This window comes from Condylura cristata, unplaced genomic scaffold (genome assembly GCF_000260355.1).
Source record: "Condylura cristata isolate star-nosed mole 26May11 unplaced genomic scaffold, ConCri1.0 scaffold00022, whole genome shotgun sequence".
Lineage (NCBI taxonomy): Eukaryota > Metazoa > Chordata > Mammalia > Eulipotyphla > Talpidae > Condylura > Condylura cristata.
In genome coordinates, this window is record NW_004567123.1 from 17376262 (window position 1) to 17392969 (window position 16708).

The 16708-nt window shown below is 44.9% G+C and overlaps 1 protein-coding gene across 1 annotated transcript in view; it reads left to right on the forward strand.

The window, feature by feature from the left end:
* The first annotated feature begins 252 nt into the window (after window positions 1-252).
* SLA2 (Src-like-adaptor 2) overlaps window positions 253-16708 on the forward strand; it is a 22957-nt gene continuing 6501 nt past the window's right edge. The window contains exons 1-4 of the mRNA XM_012728096.1: window positions 253-337; window positions 7908-8007; window positions 8377-8463; window positions 11388-11491. Coding sequence (XP_012583550.1) covers window positions 253-337; window positions 7908-8007; window positions 8377-8463; window positions 11388-11491 — 376 coding nt within the window. The remainder of the gene's footprint in view (window positions 338-7907; window positions 8008-8376; window positions 8464-11387; window positions 11492-16708) is intronic.

The window sequence follows — 16708 nt, forward strand, 5'->3', positions numbered from 1 at the left end:
GTATAAAAAAGATGGGATACAGAAATAATGGTCCAGTTTGCAGAGAGCCTTCAGAGACAGGCAGAGGGATAGCCTGATGGGAAGGAAACCATTCACCTATGTCAGCAAGGAGTCAGCAGGGTTGAGTCGCTGGTTGAGGGGGGCAGTGTGTGAAACCAAGCCCCTCAACCACAGCTGTGTCCCCATGGCTCTGTCTACATGGCAGTTTTTCTTTCAGATGTGTGCCTCTGAAATTTCTGCGGAGGAATGATGATGGGAAGTCAACCCAGCAGAGGGAAAATGCTGCCAAGCCCGAGCTCAAGGCCCTCTGTGCTCTTGCAGACAGGTAGGCAAACAGGTAGGCCACAGGGGTCTGTCGGCGGGTGGTTCCCAGGCACTGTAAGGCTGGCCAGTGCCTTCTTTACTAGGCACTTCCACACAGCTTCAAGCGCCAGCTATTGTGTACCAGGGGGCTGCTTGGTAAGCCTCACCAGCAGCACCTGCTCTTGTGCAGCCAACATTTTAGCAGTCGGAATATTAACCAACAAATACACTGGAAAAAAAAGTGCTAACCAAGAGGGTGTGATAGCCCCCCAAATGGTTTCCCTCCTCTTCAACCAGTTTACTCAGAAACTGAATTGATAACATTACAACCGACCCCACTTCTGTGAATTCCTGCACTATTATAATAGCCGCATACTGCTATTTAACCTAAATTTAAATGAAATAAAATTTAAAATTCAACTCTTTAGTCATACTAGCCATGAGATGCTAGAGGCTATCTTAATGGATAGCACAATTATAAATTACCATCATCACAGGAAGTTCTCCAAAGTGTCTCTTCTTTTCCTGAGGAATGCTATGAAGTCCTCAAATCAGTATTAAGGCTATGTAATTGGGAAAAACTGGCACAACTATGTATATGCTTAATCCATAACCATTTTCTAACATAGACCTGGTTAAAATGCCATTTTATGGGATAATTAAGCATATTAGAAAAATACTAGAAATTCTAATATTTTGATGTCAAAATCATAACCCTCAGTCGGTTTATTTTTTATCAAAACAGCCTATAAATCCTTTCTCAAACCACATTCTGATTTGGGGTTTTGATAATGTAGTTATCAGTGTTCTCCAAAGAAACAGCTAAAAGTGTGTGTGTGTGTGTGCGTGTGTGTGTGTGTGTGTGTGTGTGTGTGTGTGTGGGTTCTGCAGGCCAGGCTAAGCGGATGGAAACCTAGGAGAGTTGATGTTTCAATCCTGAGACTGAAGGCAGAATTCCCCCTTCTTAGAATGACATTTCAGTCATATTCTTTTAAAGTCAACTCATTCGATGAGAACAACCACATTATTGAGGATAATCTGCTTTATAAATATATATATATATACAAAAAACTACTGATTTAAATATTTCGATCTAAAAAATACCTTCACAGCAACATCTAAAAAAGTTTTCAACCAACTATCTGGGTACTGCAGGCTAGCCACATTGACACAATCAACCGTCACAGATAACCGTACTTTAAATCAAGCAGAACTTCTAGGAGGAAGGACCGGGTCACACTCTTGTTTAAAATACGGCATTAAAGTAGAAAAAATACCAATGCAAAGAACATGATGAACAAAATAGCAACATTTTAAGTAAAGATGGGATCCTTACACTTTTCCCTCCCACCACTTATATCTACACTTTTCCCTCCCACCACTTATATCTGACCCTTTCCCCAGCCACAGCCTCTTCCCTCTAACCTCAGAAACCTCACTTCAGTTATCAATGCCCAATAGTTTATATATATTTTGCTTTGTCAGTTCATCCACTGAGCTCACATGTTCGATATTTGTCTTTACCTTTCTGACTTGTTTTGCTGTACACAATTCTCTCAAGCACCTTGCACATTACTGTAAAGGGTACCATTTCCTCTTTCCTTATATCTGAATATATTTCATTGTGTGGATATACAACATCTTTTTTTTATTTTAAAGATTTATTTATGCATATAAGAATTGGGGTGTAGGCCAGAGGTATAGGGGTGAGAGGATTCACCAGAGACAGAGTGGGGAACAGAACAGGCAGATCTGCTGAAATACACTGCTGAGGGGAGCAGCAGGTGAGACAGGAGAGGTCTGCTGTGCCATGTGGGTTAGTTCCCTGGCTGGGGTCAAACTCCTGCTGCAGTGGCTGCCCATAGCTTTATAACTTTATAGTTGCATGGTGCTTAGTTCCTCCACCAGGGAGGCCCTCTTTTTTTTTCTTGTCTGATTGCTCTAGTTCAAGTGACAAATACTAGATAAGCAGAGGTGAAGACAGTGGGCATCCTTGCCTTGATCCTTATCTCAAAGGGCAAGCTTTCAATTTTTCAGCATTCAGCATAAAATGGGTTGTGTGTTTATGATATATGATCTTTATGGAGCTCTAGTGAGGAAGGTTCCTTTTATTCCAGTCTTGTTAAGAATTTTTATCATTAATGGATGAGAATCTATCAAATGCTTCCTCTGAACCTATTATCATTTTTTATACTTTCTTTTGTTGCTGTAGTGTATTATACTGATTGATATGCATGTATTAAACCATTCTTGCTTTGCCAGAATAAGTCCCAGTTCATCATAATGTATAATCTTTGTACTATATTGCTGAATTTGATTGGTTAGTATTTTTTTGAGAATCTTGGCATCAGTATTCATCAGAGTTGTTGATCTGTAGTTTCCTTTTTTGTGTGTGCTGTCTTTGGTTTTAGTGTTAGGATAATGTTGGTATCATAGAATATGTTAGAAAGTATTCCCTCTTCTTATATTTTTAAAAATAACTTCAGTGAAGTGTGCATAGGGCCTCTCTGGTGGCCTAGGGGTTAAGTCTCCATGCAGTCACCACTAGGATTTGAGTTTGATTTCCAGCTAAGGAGCTACCACACATGGTGCCTGCTGCTCCCCTCAGCAGTGTATTTCAGTAAATCCCTCCACCTCCCCTGCAAAATATCTCTGATTTATAGTTACATGCTAGTTTTTTTTTTTTTCTTGATCCCTTCCCTGGTGGTGGAGAAGAATTTTTTTATTACCATTTCAAGTTCCATAATTTTGATTGATCTATTCAAGTATAATTCCTTTCTGTTTCTGTCTTGGTAAATTGTATTGTAAAAGTTTATTCATTTTTCCCAGGTTATCAAATTTGTCAGTATATAGTAATGTCTTATGAACCTTTGTATTTCTATGCTCTGTGTAGTAATTTCTCCTCTCTCATTTTTAAGTCTATTTATCAAATTTTCTCTCTTCTTTGATAACCTAGCTGAAAGTTCATTGATTTTTCTTCTCAAATAGCCAACTCTTAATTTCACTAATTTTTTTTTCAAGTTTCAGGTACTTACTAATCAGTGTAAATCCAAACACACCAACATCATTTTGTGTGTTTAGAGAGAAAATATTTTCTGGTTAAGGGGAAATTGTGCAGATGGCTTCTGGAAGCTTTATAGTGAAAGTACTTTTACAGTCTTATAGTGAAATATTTAATTTCAGAGCCTGGACCTTCTTTCTTCAGTTTGCTATAATCTACATTTTTTACATTTACTAAGTAGAACTTGTATTGATGATGGGACCCAGTTTGTTCCAGGGCTCTTGAGTTTTTCTTCCTGTCCCAACCAACATCTGGAGGCACTCAGGTACCTCCAGCTCCAATAAATACAAAGAGAGAGGTAAGCTAGGAAACTTCTTCACCTGATTGAGAATCTGGTGAACCACAGTTACAGGAGAGGTCTTGGATTGGGAAGGAGAGGACAATAAATCTACAAGGACTTTAATCTGTAATAAATCTGCTTGGACTTAGTCTCCCCTTCATTGATCTTTCGTAAGTTTGTTTATAGTTCCATTTCATTTATTTTTGCTCTGACTTTTATTATTTCCTCCCTTCTACTAACTTTGAGTCTTGTTTGTTCCTTTTTTTTTTTCAAGGTGATATTTTGATACATCCCTTAAATTTTGATAAGTTATATGTACTTATTTTCATTAATCTCCAGATTATTTAATTTCTGACCCACTGGTTACTGAGGAGTTATTTAATCCTCTCTGTGTTTAAAACATGTGTGTATTTTTTTAATAGTTGATTTCTAGCTTTATGGCATTAGAGCAAAAGAATGCTTGGTATGATTTAAGTCTTTACAAATTGACTTGTGTCCCAACATATGGTCAGTTTTTGAAAATGTTCAAAGAGCATTTGAGGAAAATATATATGCTGTAGTTCTTGGACAGACTATTCTGTAGGTGTCTATTAAATATATCTGATCTAGCTTGTCATTTAAGAGTACTGTTTTCTTATGCTGTCTTTTTTTTTTTTTTAAGATGTATTTACTATGCATACAAGAGTTAGCGTGTAGGCCAGAAGTATGGGATGGGGGGCGGAGGAATCAGTAAAGATAGAGTGGGGAGCAGAACAGGCAGATCGACAGAAATATACTCATGAGGGGAGCAGCAGGCAAGACAGGAGAGGTCTACAGTGCCATGTGGGTTAGCTCCCTGATGGAGGATCAAATTCATGCTGCAGTTGCTGGTGATAGCTTGATAGCATTGAGACTTAACCCCTGTGCCACTATGGAGGCCCCATTTCCTGATTTTTTTTTAAATTACCATTTGCTTATAGAATTGTCTTCCAGTTTTACTTTAAGCCTGTGTTTATTTTTAGTAATAAGATGAGTTTTCTATAAACAAAAGATTCAACTTGGTTTTATAATCCATTCAGCCACAATATTCCTTTTAATTGGTGATAAAACCACTTAGGGTGATTTACACTTAGGGTGATTAATGAAACATAATCTGTCTTATTGATCTACCATTTTGTTCTTTGTCATCTATTTTTATCTTTTTTTGACACCTTTGTTTGGGTTTTATTTCTGTTTTGTTTGGGTTTTATTTCTGTTTTCTTATGTGTTACTTCTCCTATGTGTTGACCTTTGTTTGAAGGTTATATGTTATTCTCTATATATATGATCTACTGAAAAATTTAATATAAACTCATTCTAATGGTGCACATATTTACTCTCCTTGTTCTCTACATTGTGAGATTTTTATGCTTGTTATTTCTAGATGGGATTTGTTGTTGCTTTGTAACAGTCCCTTTAACATTTTTTGAGAACAGAAAAGGTGAATTTGTTGAAATATATTGCTAAGAGAAGCAGCAGGTGAGACAAGAGAGGTCTACTTCATCTTTGATCTTTTAAGGCCAGGTTGCTAGTACTGCAGTTTTTTAATTTTTGTTTTACTACAAAATGCCTTGTTCCTCCTTCAGTCTTGAGTGGTACTCTGACCAGACAAGACATGGTCACATTTAAACAGAACTATAAGACTACAGAACCAAGTATCTGGGTATTCTTGTTTAGGTTGGAAGCTATCCCAAATCTGAAAACTCCCCTACAATGGCTAGAGTTCCTCCTACTCCTCAATCCCCATCTCCAGTATCCCCATCTTCCTAATATCCCTAAACCCCATAGGCATTGGTATCCTGGACCCTACAGAACTTCTTTTGGGGAGGCTGCTTTAGTTATCAGTCTGCAATGAGAGCTTGAGGCCCATCAGGCCCTGCAGGAAGACCTGGAAACCACACAGGCCTCCACGTCATTTCCTCTGAATGTAGCCACAGGCCGTGGCCCCAGAGCTGCTTTGAGTCATGCCTGGGCTGCTGCTGATGGTGGTGATTTCCCACACAGGTGACCTCCTCGGAGGTCCTCTCTGTCAGTGAGACCAGAGGGGAAGTACATTGTCCCCCAACCTCCACCCACTAGCGTCTCTAGGAGAACAGTGGGCCTCTCTCTCAGTAGTTCAACCTTTGTCTCAGCAGGTGTATGGACTTCAGGCAACCTGTCAGTGAGTTATTTGTTTGTCTCATAGCCTTGCATCCATTTTAAATCTACCAAGGCTCTACCATGTCCCAGGACCAGACGACACAGAAGTAAACAAAAGAGGCATAGTTTCTGCCTTTAGAGACAGTCAAGCCAGGGGATAGTCAAGCCAGGGGACTCTTGTGCTACTCCAAGAGTCAGTGACAATTGTGTTATATTTTGGTGATCTGATCAAGAGTATGTGCTGAGAGACTCATAAGGGAATACCTGGAGGCAGGGACATTCCAGCCAGGGAGTAAAGGAGGAAGGTGAGTTGGCCAGGGAGAGGTGCCAGTCATGGAGATAGCACATGCATGCTGCTCAGAGGCTCCAAGGGGTGCAAGACTAGGGCTCTCAGGAGAAGAGGATCTTTCAGGCCCTTATCAAAGACTTGTGGACACCCCCCACAAGACTTGTTTGCATCATTTATTCAGGCATCAGGTAGTCTCCTGCACTGTAGGGTAGCCAGCCCTACGCTAATTACAGGTGACTTAAAGAAGGAGTGACCCCTGGACTTCAGTGAGCTTGAGTCGGGTCATCACAGGGTTCTTCATGTGTGTCCGAGATGTGTGGGAAATGGTCCATTTCTAGCATCTCAGGCCCACTCTTCTCATGTTGACCCAGAGGCCCTTAGCCACAGTGTCTAGCTCTAGGTCTCTGGGTCTCCCCCACTCATTTGCTGGATCCTTTGCTGTCCATCACCCCTCCTCCACCTCAAGGGACCCCAGCCCCACCTAGAGGGCATTGTAGATTCCTTCAGGAACATCTATACCCTTGACTTCTTTCTGATCGCTGACCTTAACTGCTCTTCCTAGCTTAAAGCATTGATGTGCTGGCTAGTCTATTTTCCCTTTGTTGTAGAGGCCCTTACTGAAGCAGAAGAAGGGAAGTGAGGAAGGGGAGGGGTGCTGAGCTACAGGAGAAGCGACTCAGTAGCCTGTAGAAGACAGGTTTCTCAGGCAAGAAGGCCTGGACAGGCAAGGAAGGCTCAGGTAGATGGACTGATCTCTGATGTTGGCACAGGATTGAGTGTCCTGTGCAGAGGGAGTTGCTTGCACCTGCTGTCGAGTCTGGAAATCGAGTCTCATGGCCACTACATTACTGGATCAGTCCCGATGTGACAAGGTTTGATGTCCTCTGGTTCTGATTCCCTTTCTGGCCTCCCAGGGAGTCTGGGCACTTCTGGAAATTTGCTGTTGCTGTTTAACCCAGTGCCCCACAACCTGGGCCTGCGATCAGCCACCATGGTCACCCACCCCAACGCAAACCCATTGGAAGAGCTGTGCTCTCACTCTGGAGGAGTGTTCTGCTGAGCCTCAGTCATCTTTCTGTCCAGTGGAGCCAACTAAAGATGGCTACTTCATGTATGTGAAGGCCAAGAGGAAACATACAGCACCTAGTCAGGCATAGCACATAGCAGATTCTCAGTGTGGTGGGAACCACTTGAGTAGGTGACACTTGAATAGGTGACACTTGACACCTGTGGGCCAGTCCTAGCATAGTGGACCCTGGTGCCACACCTTTTCTCATAAAGCAGCACAGAACTATACCCACTGCTCTGTGGACAAAAACCACAGGAAAGCCACTCTGCCTAGGTGCACAGGATTCTGGAATCACAACTGTCATTTCATGGCTACTTCAGGAATCTTCATCCTCCTGGGGCCCAGTACTCATAAGTTAGTCCATCCAATGTCCACTTTATCTGTGCCTTCCAGAAACTGAGCTCAGAAATTCATGCTGATTTCTGCTTAGGACTATAGGTTTTCATTTTTCTGAGCAGCAGAAAGCCTCAAAACATCTATAAAGATCTGCTTAGAAGGAACTGAAGCCAGCAGCTTTGCTCCTCTTGTCACCCTGACCTTTACCCTAAGATGCCTCCCCAAAGCTGTCTGAGCATTTCTAGTTTCCTGCAAAGCCCCACTGGAAAAGCTTCAGATTCCAGGGTTTCCCTCCTGGGATTCCAGCAGATGTGACCCCCGCAGGGTGCCTATAGGAGGGAGACGCCACTGAACTGTACATCTTGAGAGAGGAGCTGGCAAAAAGGATGACCATTTCTGTCCCTCCATCCAGAAAAAAGCAAGACCCGAGGCGTGGCCCTGAGCAATTTTCCGGTAGGCGAGCAGTCCGAGCTGTCGCTGATACTGGGGGAGCCACTGACCATTGTCTCTGAGTAAGTGCTTCTGAGGGCCTCTGGTGGGATGCTCTGTTGCTCCCCCTGGATACACCAATTTCAGAAGGGGCTCCTGCCTCAAAAAGTAAAGAATGGTGTCTTTGATGCCCATCTCACATGCTACCCTAATGGTGGGATTTCAGGCTGCTGATACTCCTACAAGGAGAAGCAGTGAGTGGACAGGAAACCCTGAATCATTCCATCTTCCACCCAAAAGGTTCCTGGGCAACCTGGTGCAAGGAATCCTGGGAAACACAAGTGGGGCAGTGGCTCTAGGATTCAGTCTTGAGATTCCTTGTGAATTCCAAATGAGCAGTTTTCTGGGTCTTGACTCATCTGAAAGGGGTCCCCTCTCCCTTCTCTCTCAAGGAATGGAGACTGGTGGACTGTGCTGTCGGAAGTTTCAGGCAAAGGATACAGCATCCCCAGTGTGCATGTGGCCAAAATCTCCCATGGGTAAGTTCCCAGCCCAAGTCCTGCCAAGTCCTGCCCCAAGAAGGGGATCTTCCTTCCTTTTCCCACTCAGCCCTGTGCTGCGCAACAAATTAAAGCTTAGAACAAATTAAAATCAGGCCCAGGTCCTTCCCTCAAGAACAACAGGCAGTGACTGACTCTTAGGTCGGTCTGGGAAACTTGGGAGCCCAGAAGTAGAGGCTCAGGAGGACCTCACAGAGGAGAAGGCATGACCTGGGCTTTGGAAGGGGCCCCAGAATCTAGTGGTGGAGAATGCTAGAGGGGACTTACATGAAATGGGAATAGCCTATATAAATGTCTTGAGGGGAAAAAACAGAGAAGCAGCACCTATGTCATGACAAGTTGCCTCTGAGCCCTCTGGGCTCTGAGAGGTGCCTCAAAGGTGGCCTGGGTTCCCGGACCAGGGTCCCTTAAATAATGAGAACAAAACTAAATGTCACAAGAGACAGAGGATGTGAATTTCTATAGGTGAGATCTACCTGAATACCATGGAGTCAGGTGTGTGCTGAAACAGCTCAGAAAGAACAGCCACCTGTGTGCCCTGCTTTTCTGAGGCTTGACATCTGGTTCGAGTGAGAGTGCCACAGGGATCCTGAGATGTGTGGCACCTGGTAGAATCAGCTCATACAGAGGCTGTCTGAAAGTCACATGAGGCCTGCTTGGGCAGATTCCCATCTGCTTGGCCTGCTGGCCAGCAGTTTTGCATCTACAGTGTTACATCAAGTTCAAGTCAAGAAAAAACTGACTATCTCCCAGAGTCCCCTTTCCTCACTACTTCTTCCCTGACATCTTTGTATGAATGACCTGTTTTACTTACTGTAAATTTAAAGTAAGTTTGCTGCTATATCAAAATGAGTCACAGCTTCTCACATTTATTTACCTGAAAGCAACTCAGTCTGGACTCCAGCTTTGCCTGTGGGATGTGTCAGGATGGCGGAGGCAGCCATGTTCACCAAATTGGCTTCTGTAGACTTCACACCAGCAGTCACTGGGCATGACGCTTACATTATTGGGACTAGCAAATCAAAGACAATACTGAAAAACTACCCCAACTTTTCCATTGCTTAAGTCCTTTGTGGACACATATTAAGTGAGGGATTAATGGAGAAGGAAAATAGGCAATAAGAGTAATCAATAATCCTAGCAATAGGCTGCATGATCAATTAGCTGTAAGACTCTTAAAAAGTTTAGGGTGTCCTGAACATTCTAGTTCCAACCTTTCTAGCTACAAATAAACCCCTTAGACTTTGCTAGATTTCAATGAGAATGAATAAATATCATCCTGGATATCTTTCACCTGTTACAAAGTAAAAAAAAAATTAAATATTTAAACAAAATATTTACTAAAACTTAAAAAAAAAAAAAGAAACAGTTTGTGCCCTCCTTGGTGGCACAAGGGGTTAAAGCACAGCACTATGAAGCTCTCCACAGCCACCACAGCATGAGTTCAATCCTGGCCAGGGAGCTGACCCACATGGCACAGCAGACCTCTCCTGTCCCACCTGCTGCTCCCCTCAGCAGTGTGTTTCAGTTAATGTACTTGTTCTGCTCCCCACTCTCTCTGGTGAATCCTCTCACCCCCCCATACCTTTGGCCTATACCCCAGTTCTTGCATGCATAAAGACATCTTTAAAAAAAAAAAGGGGGGGAAAGAAAGAAACAATTTGCACCTTTCTAATTCTTGGGAAGGTGAATGAATAAAATGGGAGCCCTGGAGGGCTGGCCAGTGATAGAAAAGAGGCTGGAATCACCTAACATTCCTCTGGCCACATGGGAATGATGTCTCTAAACAGAAAAGACTAAGGCTAAATCCATGAGGTTGTTCTCTTGTTACAGGACAGGGAGAGGAACACAGCTGAACCCCAAAACTGTCAGCTCTAAATAGGTTCTGCCATCCATCACATCAAGACAAAACATATGAGACCTTTAATGGAAAGGAACTTTAATACAATGAGTGTGCAATGCAGCAAACATAAAGAATATAGTTTCCAGGGCTCTCCTGGTGGCACAACTGGTTAAAGCACAGCACTACGAAGCTCTCCGCAGCCACTGCAACATAAATTCAATCCCCAGCCAGGGAGGTGACCTACATGGCCCAGCAGACCTCTCCTGTCTCACCTGCTGCTCCCCTTAGCAGTGTACTTTGTCGATCTGCCTGTTCTGCTCTCCACTCTGTCTCTGGTGAATCCTCTCACCGCCCCTGCACCTCTGGCTTATGCCTCAGTTCTGTATGTATGAATAAATAGATCTTTAAATAAATAAAAGAATATCGTTTCTATATCAAACACCCAAAGTCACCCCATCCTCTTGTGAGTAAAAGTCTACCTAAAAGGGATTGGCCCAAAGCAAGGCCTGAAAACCTGCCCCAAGTCTAAAGCACCTTCTGGCAGGGGCCCATAGAAACGGGTCAGAAATGGCCAGACAAATCTGGGAGGAGAAGAACAAAATCAAAATCAAGATAAGCACTGCCATAGTTAACTTCCGCACAGGTCTCTCACCCACGTCTGTTTCAGCCAGTCCAGGACCAAGAGGAAGCAAGCGCAGTCTCTTCATATGTCTCTGCTCCATGTGCCTCCCTTAGGTCGCCTTCTCACTCTCCATCCTGCTTCCTTCCTCCTCAGTTTCCTCTCTAGATTCCTCTCTTCCCTGCTCAGCAACAACCTCCTTTGGGGGGAAGGAGCAGGTAACCTGGAAACTCCACTTTTCCTGGGGACCATCCTGTTACATTCTGAGGCCCCTGGACCCAGGACTAGGAAGACAGAGTTGGGGGACCCTTCAAGACCCTGAGACTTTTTGTGGTGCAGGTGGAGGGAGGGTCTTGCTAGAGGGTTCACAGAAGGATTGGAGAGGTTCAGTAGTCTTGTTCCACCCCACTAACTCTGTCCTCTCTCTGCTTCTCCCCATAGGTGGTTGTATGAAGGTCTGAGCCGGGAGAAAGCTGAAGAACTGCTGTTACTGCCTGGAAACCTTGGTGGGGCCTTCCTCATCCGGGAAAGCCAGACCAGAAGAGGTGAGTAAAACATGACTTACCCTCCCTGGGTGGGAGTCCTCAGGGAAGAGCCCAAGATCTTGTTCAGTGAATAAGCTATGTCCTTACTGCCCAGTCATTCCCCTTGGTGGGGAAGATGGAGACACCCTATGTGGGCAGAGGACAATCACCTCCTCTGCAAGATGCTTCATGGAGGAGTGGATCTGAGTGGAAATGCATAGGATTTTCCCATGGAAGCCCAGGCTTCCAAAATCAAATGGTGCAGGGGGTGGGGTGGGGTGGGAAGAGGAGTGACTGGTGAGCTGTACCACAGACAGTTTAGGAGAAACATCAGCCAGAGCCCAGAGGACCTCGAATGGCGAGCTAAGAAGCTGAGTTTTTCTCCCTAAGGCCACAGGAGCTATTATTCAACTAAAAGACATGGTTAGTGTTAGATATATGTTTTGGGGTGACAGTCTGTATATGTGTCCCAGTCTTACTCTGAGATAAGGGGGATGCTGTAAATCACACTTCCTGTTCATGCAGGACTTCTCAGGGCTTTAACATTGTCTAATTGGGCATTTCCCAAATACTTTTGAACACAGAAACTTTACCTCATGTAGCATCTACTATTCAAACTACATTAATTGATTTCATTCATTAAACAAATGTTTCTCAAGTACCTTCTGTGGTACCATGGGGAGGCCTCAAGGAAGGAAAAGGAACTTATGAATACCAACAGCCTCTCTGGCAAGTGAGGTCGGCCAGGTCCTTGCTTGTAGGGAACTCTCAGGTCATTGCAAGCTGGTGTTCTATGGTACCCACTCTTTGAGAAACACAACTCTATTTTCCCTCATGTCAGGGCTTATCCCTCAAATGCCAAAAGCCAAGTGTGATGTGACTTTAGTGTGTAGAGGTAGGAGGCCAAATGTAAAGGGGGAATACCTGCCTTTGGAGTCAAGCATCTGAGAGACCACCATATTTTTGCCTTGAGAGCCCTTTAGTAACAGAAATAGCCTGCATTTCTAAGCCATTGTGAATGACCCACAGCAGGGATCCAGGCTCAGCCAACACTTTGGCATTTAGGACTTGTAAGAGTATAGGCTCAGGATTTCTCAGTTCTAGCAAGCAGTGACTCCTCTCTTCCCAAGACACATTATTCTGATCTATTAGCAAAAAGTTGACTCTGCTTTGAGTCACCAGCCAATCTGAGACTGGAACATCATTTGAACTGTCTCCACTGTAACAGATGGAGAAGAAGAGGCCTGAAAAGAGGTAGGGACATATCGCATTGCATATTCATATTATGCTTCTCTCAGTTGCTGGACCCCATGTCCACATTTCTAATTCAATGGGTTGGTAGTCAAGAGAGTCTGTCTCTGATATCCCTACCTTGCTGCCTTGCTGGTTTCCTTATAGTAGGGCAAAGAGGGATTCTGGAGGTGTGGCAGTGCCCACATTTATGTTAGCCCCTTTAAGAGCCTTCAAGCAACCGTGTGGGGTGTGTGCTTTCATTGCCCCCACTTTACCATCAGACTTGGAGAAATGACTTACCGGGGAGACACACCTGAAAAGTACAGAGCTGGGATTCAAACTCAGCTGAGGTTCATCTCACTTCAGACCCTCAAGAATGCCCACATGTGGCAATAATGGTGGAAGTGTAAGTTACAGACCAGGGAGGAGAAAAAGGAGTAAGGACCAATCTCTGTGTCTGTCCTAAGAGAATGAACTGTGATGGGTTGACAAAGGCCTTTGCTCACTACCTCCGTTCTCTTCCGGGGCCTTTCTCCAGGATCTCTTTGCCTCTCCTCCTCTTCTTTGAGAGTGCCTGGGCTGATTGCTCCTAACCCCTCCTGCTATTTTCCAGGCAGTGTTAGTATCCCACCTTCAATCTCTCACCCACAGATTGGCTGAGGTGGGAGGCCAGTCCAGTGTAGCAACTATAAACAGGAAACCACAGTGGGGGTGCTGTCTGGGGCAGGGGTGTTGCAGCTGAGTCCCAGTGAGCCTGAGAAGCCACAGGAAGTGCTCTGTGCTCAGCTGCCCTATTTCCCCCCTTCCTAGCCTGGTTGAGCTCAAAAGCATAGTGACTGACCCTTATTTCCACTTGATCCCTTTCCTAAAAAAAGCACATGTACAAGAGGAACTGGCTGGAAATAGAGAAAGCAGATAAGGATTATATGTATCTTTTTTGGTTGGGTAGAGTTTTATAAGCTACTGAGGCATCTGCATCACAACCCCAGTTTCTGATTTAATTTTATAGGGTGTGACCTATAAAAGTCCCAGGTGATTCTGATGTGCAGCCAGGGTTGAAATCTGTTGACGGTGGATCTAGACCAGTGAGTGCTTGACATGAGACAGGGTTTGGGGCAAATATTGCTTGATCAAGCTGTGTTTCAGAGTTTTACAAGTATGTCTGGGGTCATGATATAAAAGTTCATACTGTGGTTTGTGGTCAAAAAGTTTAATACCACAGCTCTAGGAGCCCAAGTGACATCATGAAAGGGTGGTTCTCAGGCTCGAGTGTACAAGAATTGCCAGACTCTTGGGCCCCACTGCAGATCTACCTATTAGACTCTTAGGGGCAGAGGTCAGAAATCTGCTTCCTTCACAATCTGTCTGGATGGTTCTTACATTCTTTTATGTTTGAAAATTTTTCCAATCTAGGGAACCCACAATAAAGTAGTAAGAGGTGTTTTTATATTTACATTATGCACCTTGCCATATAAAACAGTAACCAACTGTTAAGCAAGTGAGTGAGAGTCACCGGTATCAGCTTTTCTGTGGACCAAGGTCCAGGTGAACATCGGGGGAGGGAATTCTTCAGGGTCTTTGAACATGTGTGTGGACTGACCAAGGAGAAGGCCTGGGCTTGTAAGCTCCCAAGAACATTACTCAGAGTCTGGAGCAAGGGGACGGACATTCATCTTCTCCAAAATCCTACTGCCCCCCTGGTGTGCTCTAGACTGGGGGGATTCATGGGAGAATCCAAGTCAGGCTCCAATCCTTGGTCTGTGCAGGGGCAGTGAAAACCTGGTAGAGGTTACAAAATGCTCCCGAGGTCAGTGTGAGGATCAGGACCCAGTATCATCAACCTCATCTTCCTACTGTCCTGCGATGTGTCTGTTCAGGTAGGCACTCTAGGGGAGGTTAATGCTAAGTGCGGTCCCTGCCACTGAGGGTACACTGCCCATTCAGCCAGTTGGGAAACACTGAGCATCTCCTCTAAGTCAGGCCTGATAGGCAACATGTGGTTTCTATCCTCAGACTGCAGACAGAGGAAGGTCCAATGTTCAGCCTTCCTGAGACTATGAGTTCCTTAGAAACCTTAGCAGAGGAAAGTTCAGGAGGGTCCTGCTGGACCTATCTCTCCCCCACATCTCTAACTGGATCTCCTACACCACTATGGAGCCTACCTTCCTCCCCTATGATCATCAGAACACCTGGGAAAGCATAGTACCTGAATTCAGAGGTCCTTGCTAGGCAGGTGACATTGGCTAAGCCAGCCTGAGCTTCCTGGATTCCAGACGTGTACCTTCCTTCCCTTTTTCCTGGTGAGTTCCTCTTCAGTTCCCACACCCAGCCACAATTCTATTTCCACTGTTCTTCCCTTTAGCCTGCCTTCACTGTCCACTAGAACACACCAGGTACCAAACGTTCTTTCCACTGCTGCCTCCTTGCACATGCTTCTCCCTCAGCATGGCAAGTCCTATCCTCTATTTCTTCACTTGGCAAATACACTCATCCTTCCCCACCCAGTTCAATGTATTTCTCCAGACTACTTGTCATTTTGGTGGCAAGGACTTCCCAAAACTGCTTTTAGTCACAGAGGTTCACTTATTTAGTCAACAAAGAGACATGACATAGCTACTCTGCATCAGCCCCTGTTCTAAGCACCAGGGGTTCAATGGTATAAAAAGCAGAATCCCTGCCCACAATCTCACTGACTTCAGTGGAGGTTAGTACCCTGAAGGAACATGCAGTGTAAGAGAACAGAGTGGTGGGAGGCATGCAGGATAGCACAGGCCCAGGCCAGGCGGGAGGCAGGAAGATGGGAAGGCCTGGGGCAGATCCCAGGTCATGCAGCCTTTCCAGGAAGACCTTTGGATTTATTTGGATTGTGACAGGAAGGGTGCGGAGTAGGAAACAGTATGACCTGATCCTTGATTGCTGCCACTGGAAGATCTGGCAGGGGGTAGGGAGGAAGTGGAAAGCCACGTGAGAAGTTGTTGCACTTGCTGTCAGGGTGAGAAGTGGTCAGCTTCTCGATGTCTTCTGAATGTCGCTAGCAGGCGTTTCTGTTGGGCTAGCTTGAGATGCATCCAGGATTAGTGGCTTACTAATGCAAGAGTGTTGCTGCTCTTTTCTGACATGGGAAGGTGATGGGAGGATAAATCAGAACCATTTTTCAGGAGGCTCCTGGTAGGTTTTATGTGGAGGGATGTCTAGGGTTGAAGGCCAGACAGTAGCAGAGCTAGACTTCTCGGTGCCACAAAAGCACTGGTAACTAGGCAAGGTTAGAGCTGAGGCTTCCCTCAAGCAGGGAAGCATCTGAAGAGTTGTCCCAGCATAAATGAGCTGTAAGAGGAAAGCTGGGGGTCACACAGGTAGAAGGAGCAGCACGAGCAAAGCTCGTGGTAGGAGTTACTAGATGCAAGCTTGCTACATGCCAGCCTCCATGCTGGATGCTTTTTCTGCTCTGCCATCCAGACCCCTGTAGCAAGCTGGTGAGCATGGGGCAATTTTTCTACTTTACAGAAGAAAGCAGATTTCAAAGGTCAAATAATGTACCTTAGAGACACAAATAGTGAGCATGGGGGCAGGGTTGTTATAGAACATGGCTCTGCATGGGATTTGAACCCAGGAGTCCGAGTTAAAAGGTGGTATCCTGGGAGCCTCCCTGGTGGTGCAGTGGTTAAAGTCAGCACTGTCAGGCTATTGCTGGCTGCTGCCACAGGAATTCAATTCCCAGGCAGGGGGGTGACCCATATGGCACAGCAGACTTCTCCTGTCTTGTCCTTTACTCCCGTCAGCAGTATACTTCATCGATCTGCCTGTTTTGCTCCCCACTGTCTCTGGTGAAGCCTCTCACCTATCCCACCTCCCACCTCTGGCCTGCACCTCAGTTCTTGTATGCATAAATAAAAAAAAAAAACCTTTAAAAAATATAGAGTAGGCCCTCTCTGGTGGCGCAGCGGGTTAAAGCACAGCACTAAGAAGCTAAAGCCACTTCCGCATGAGTTTGATTCCCACTTGCCC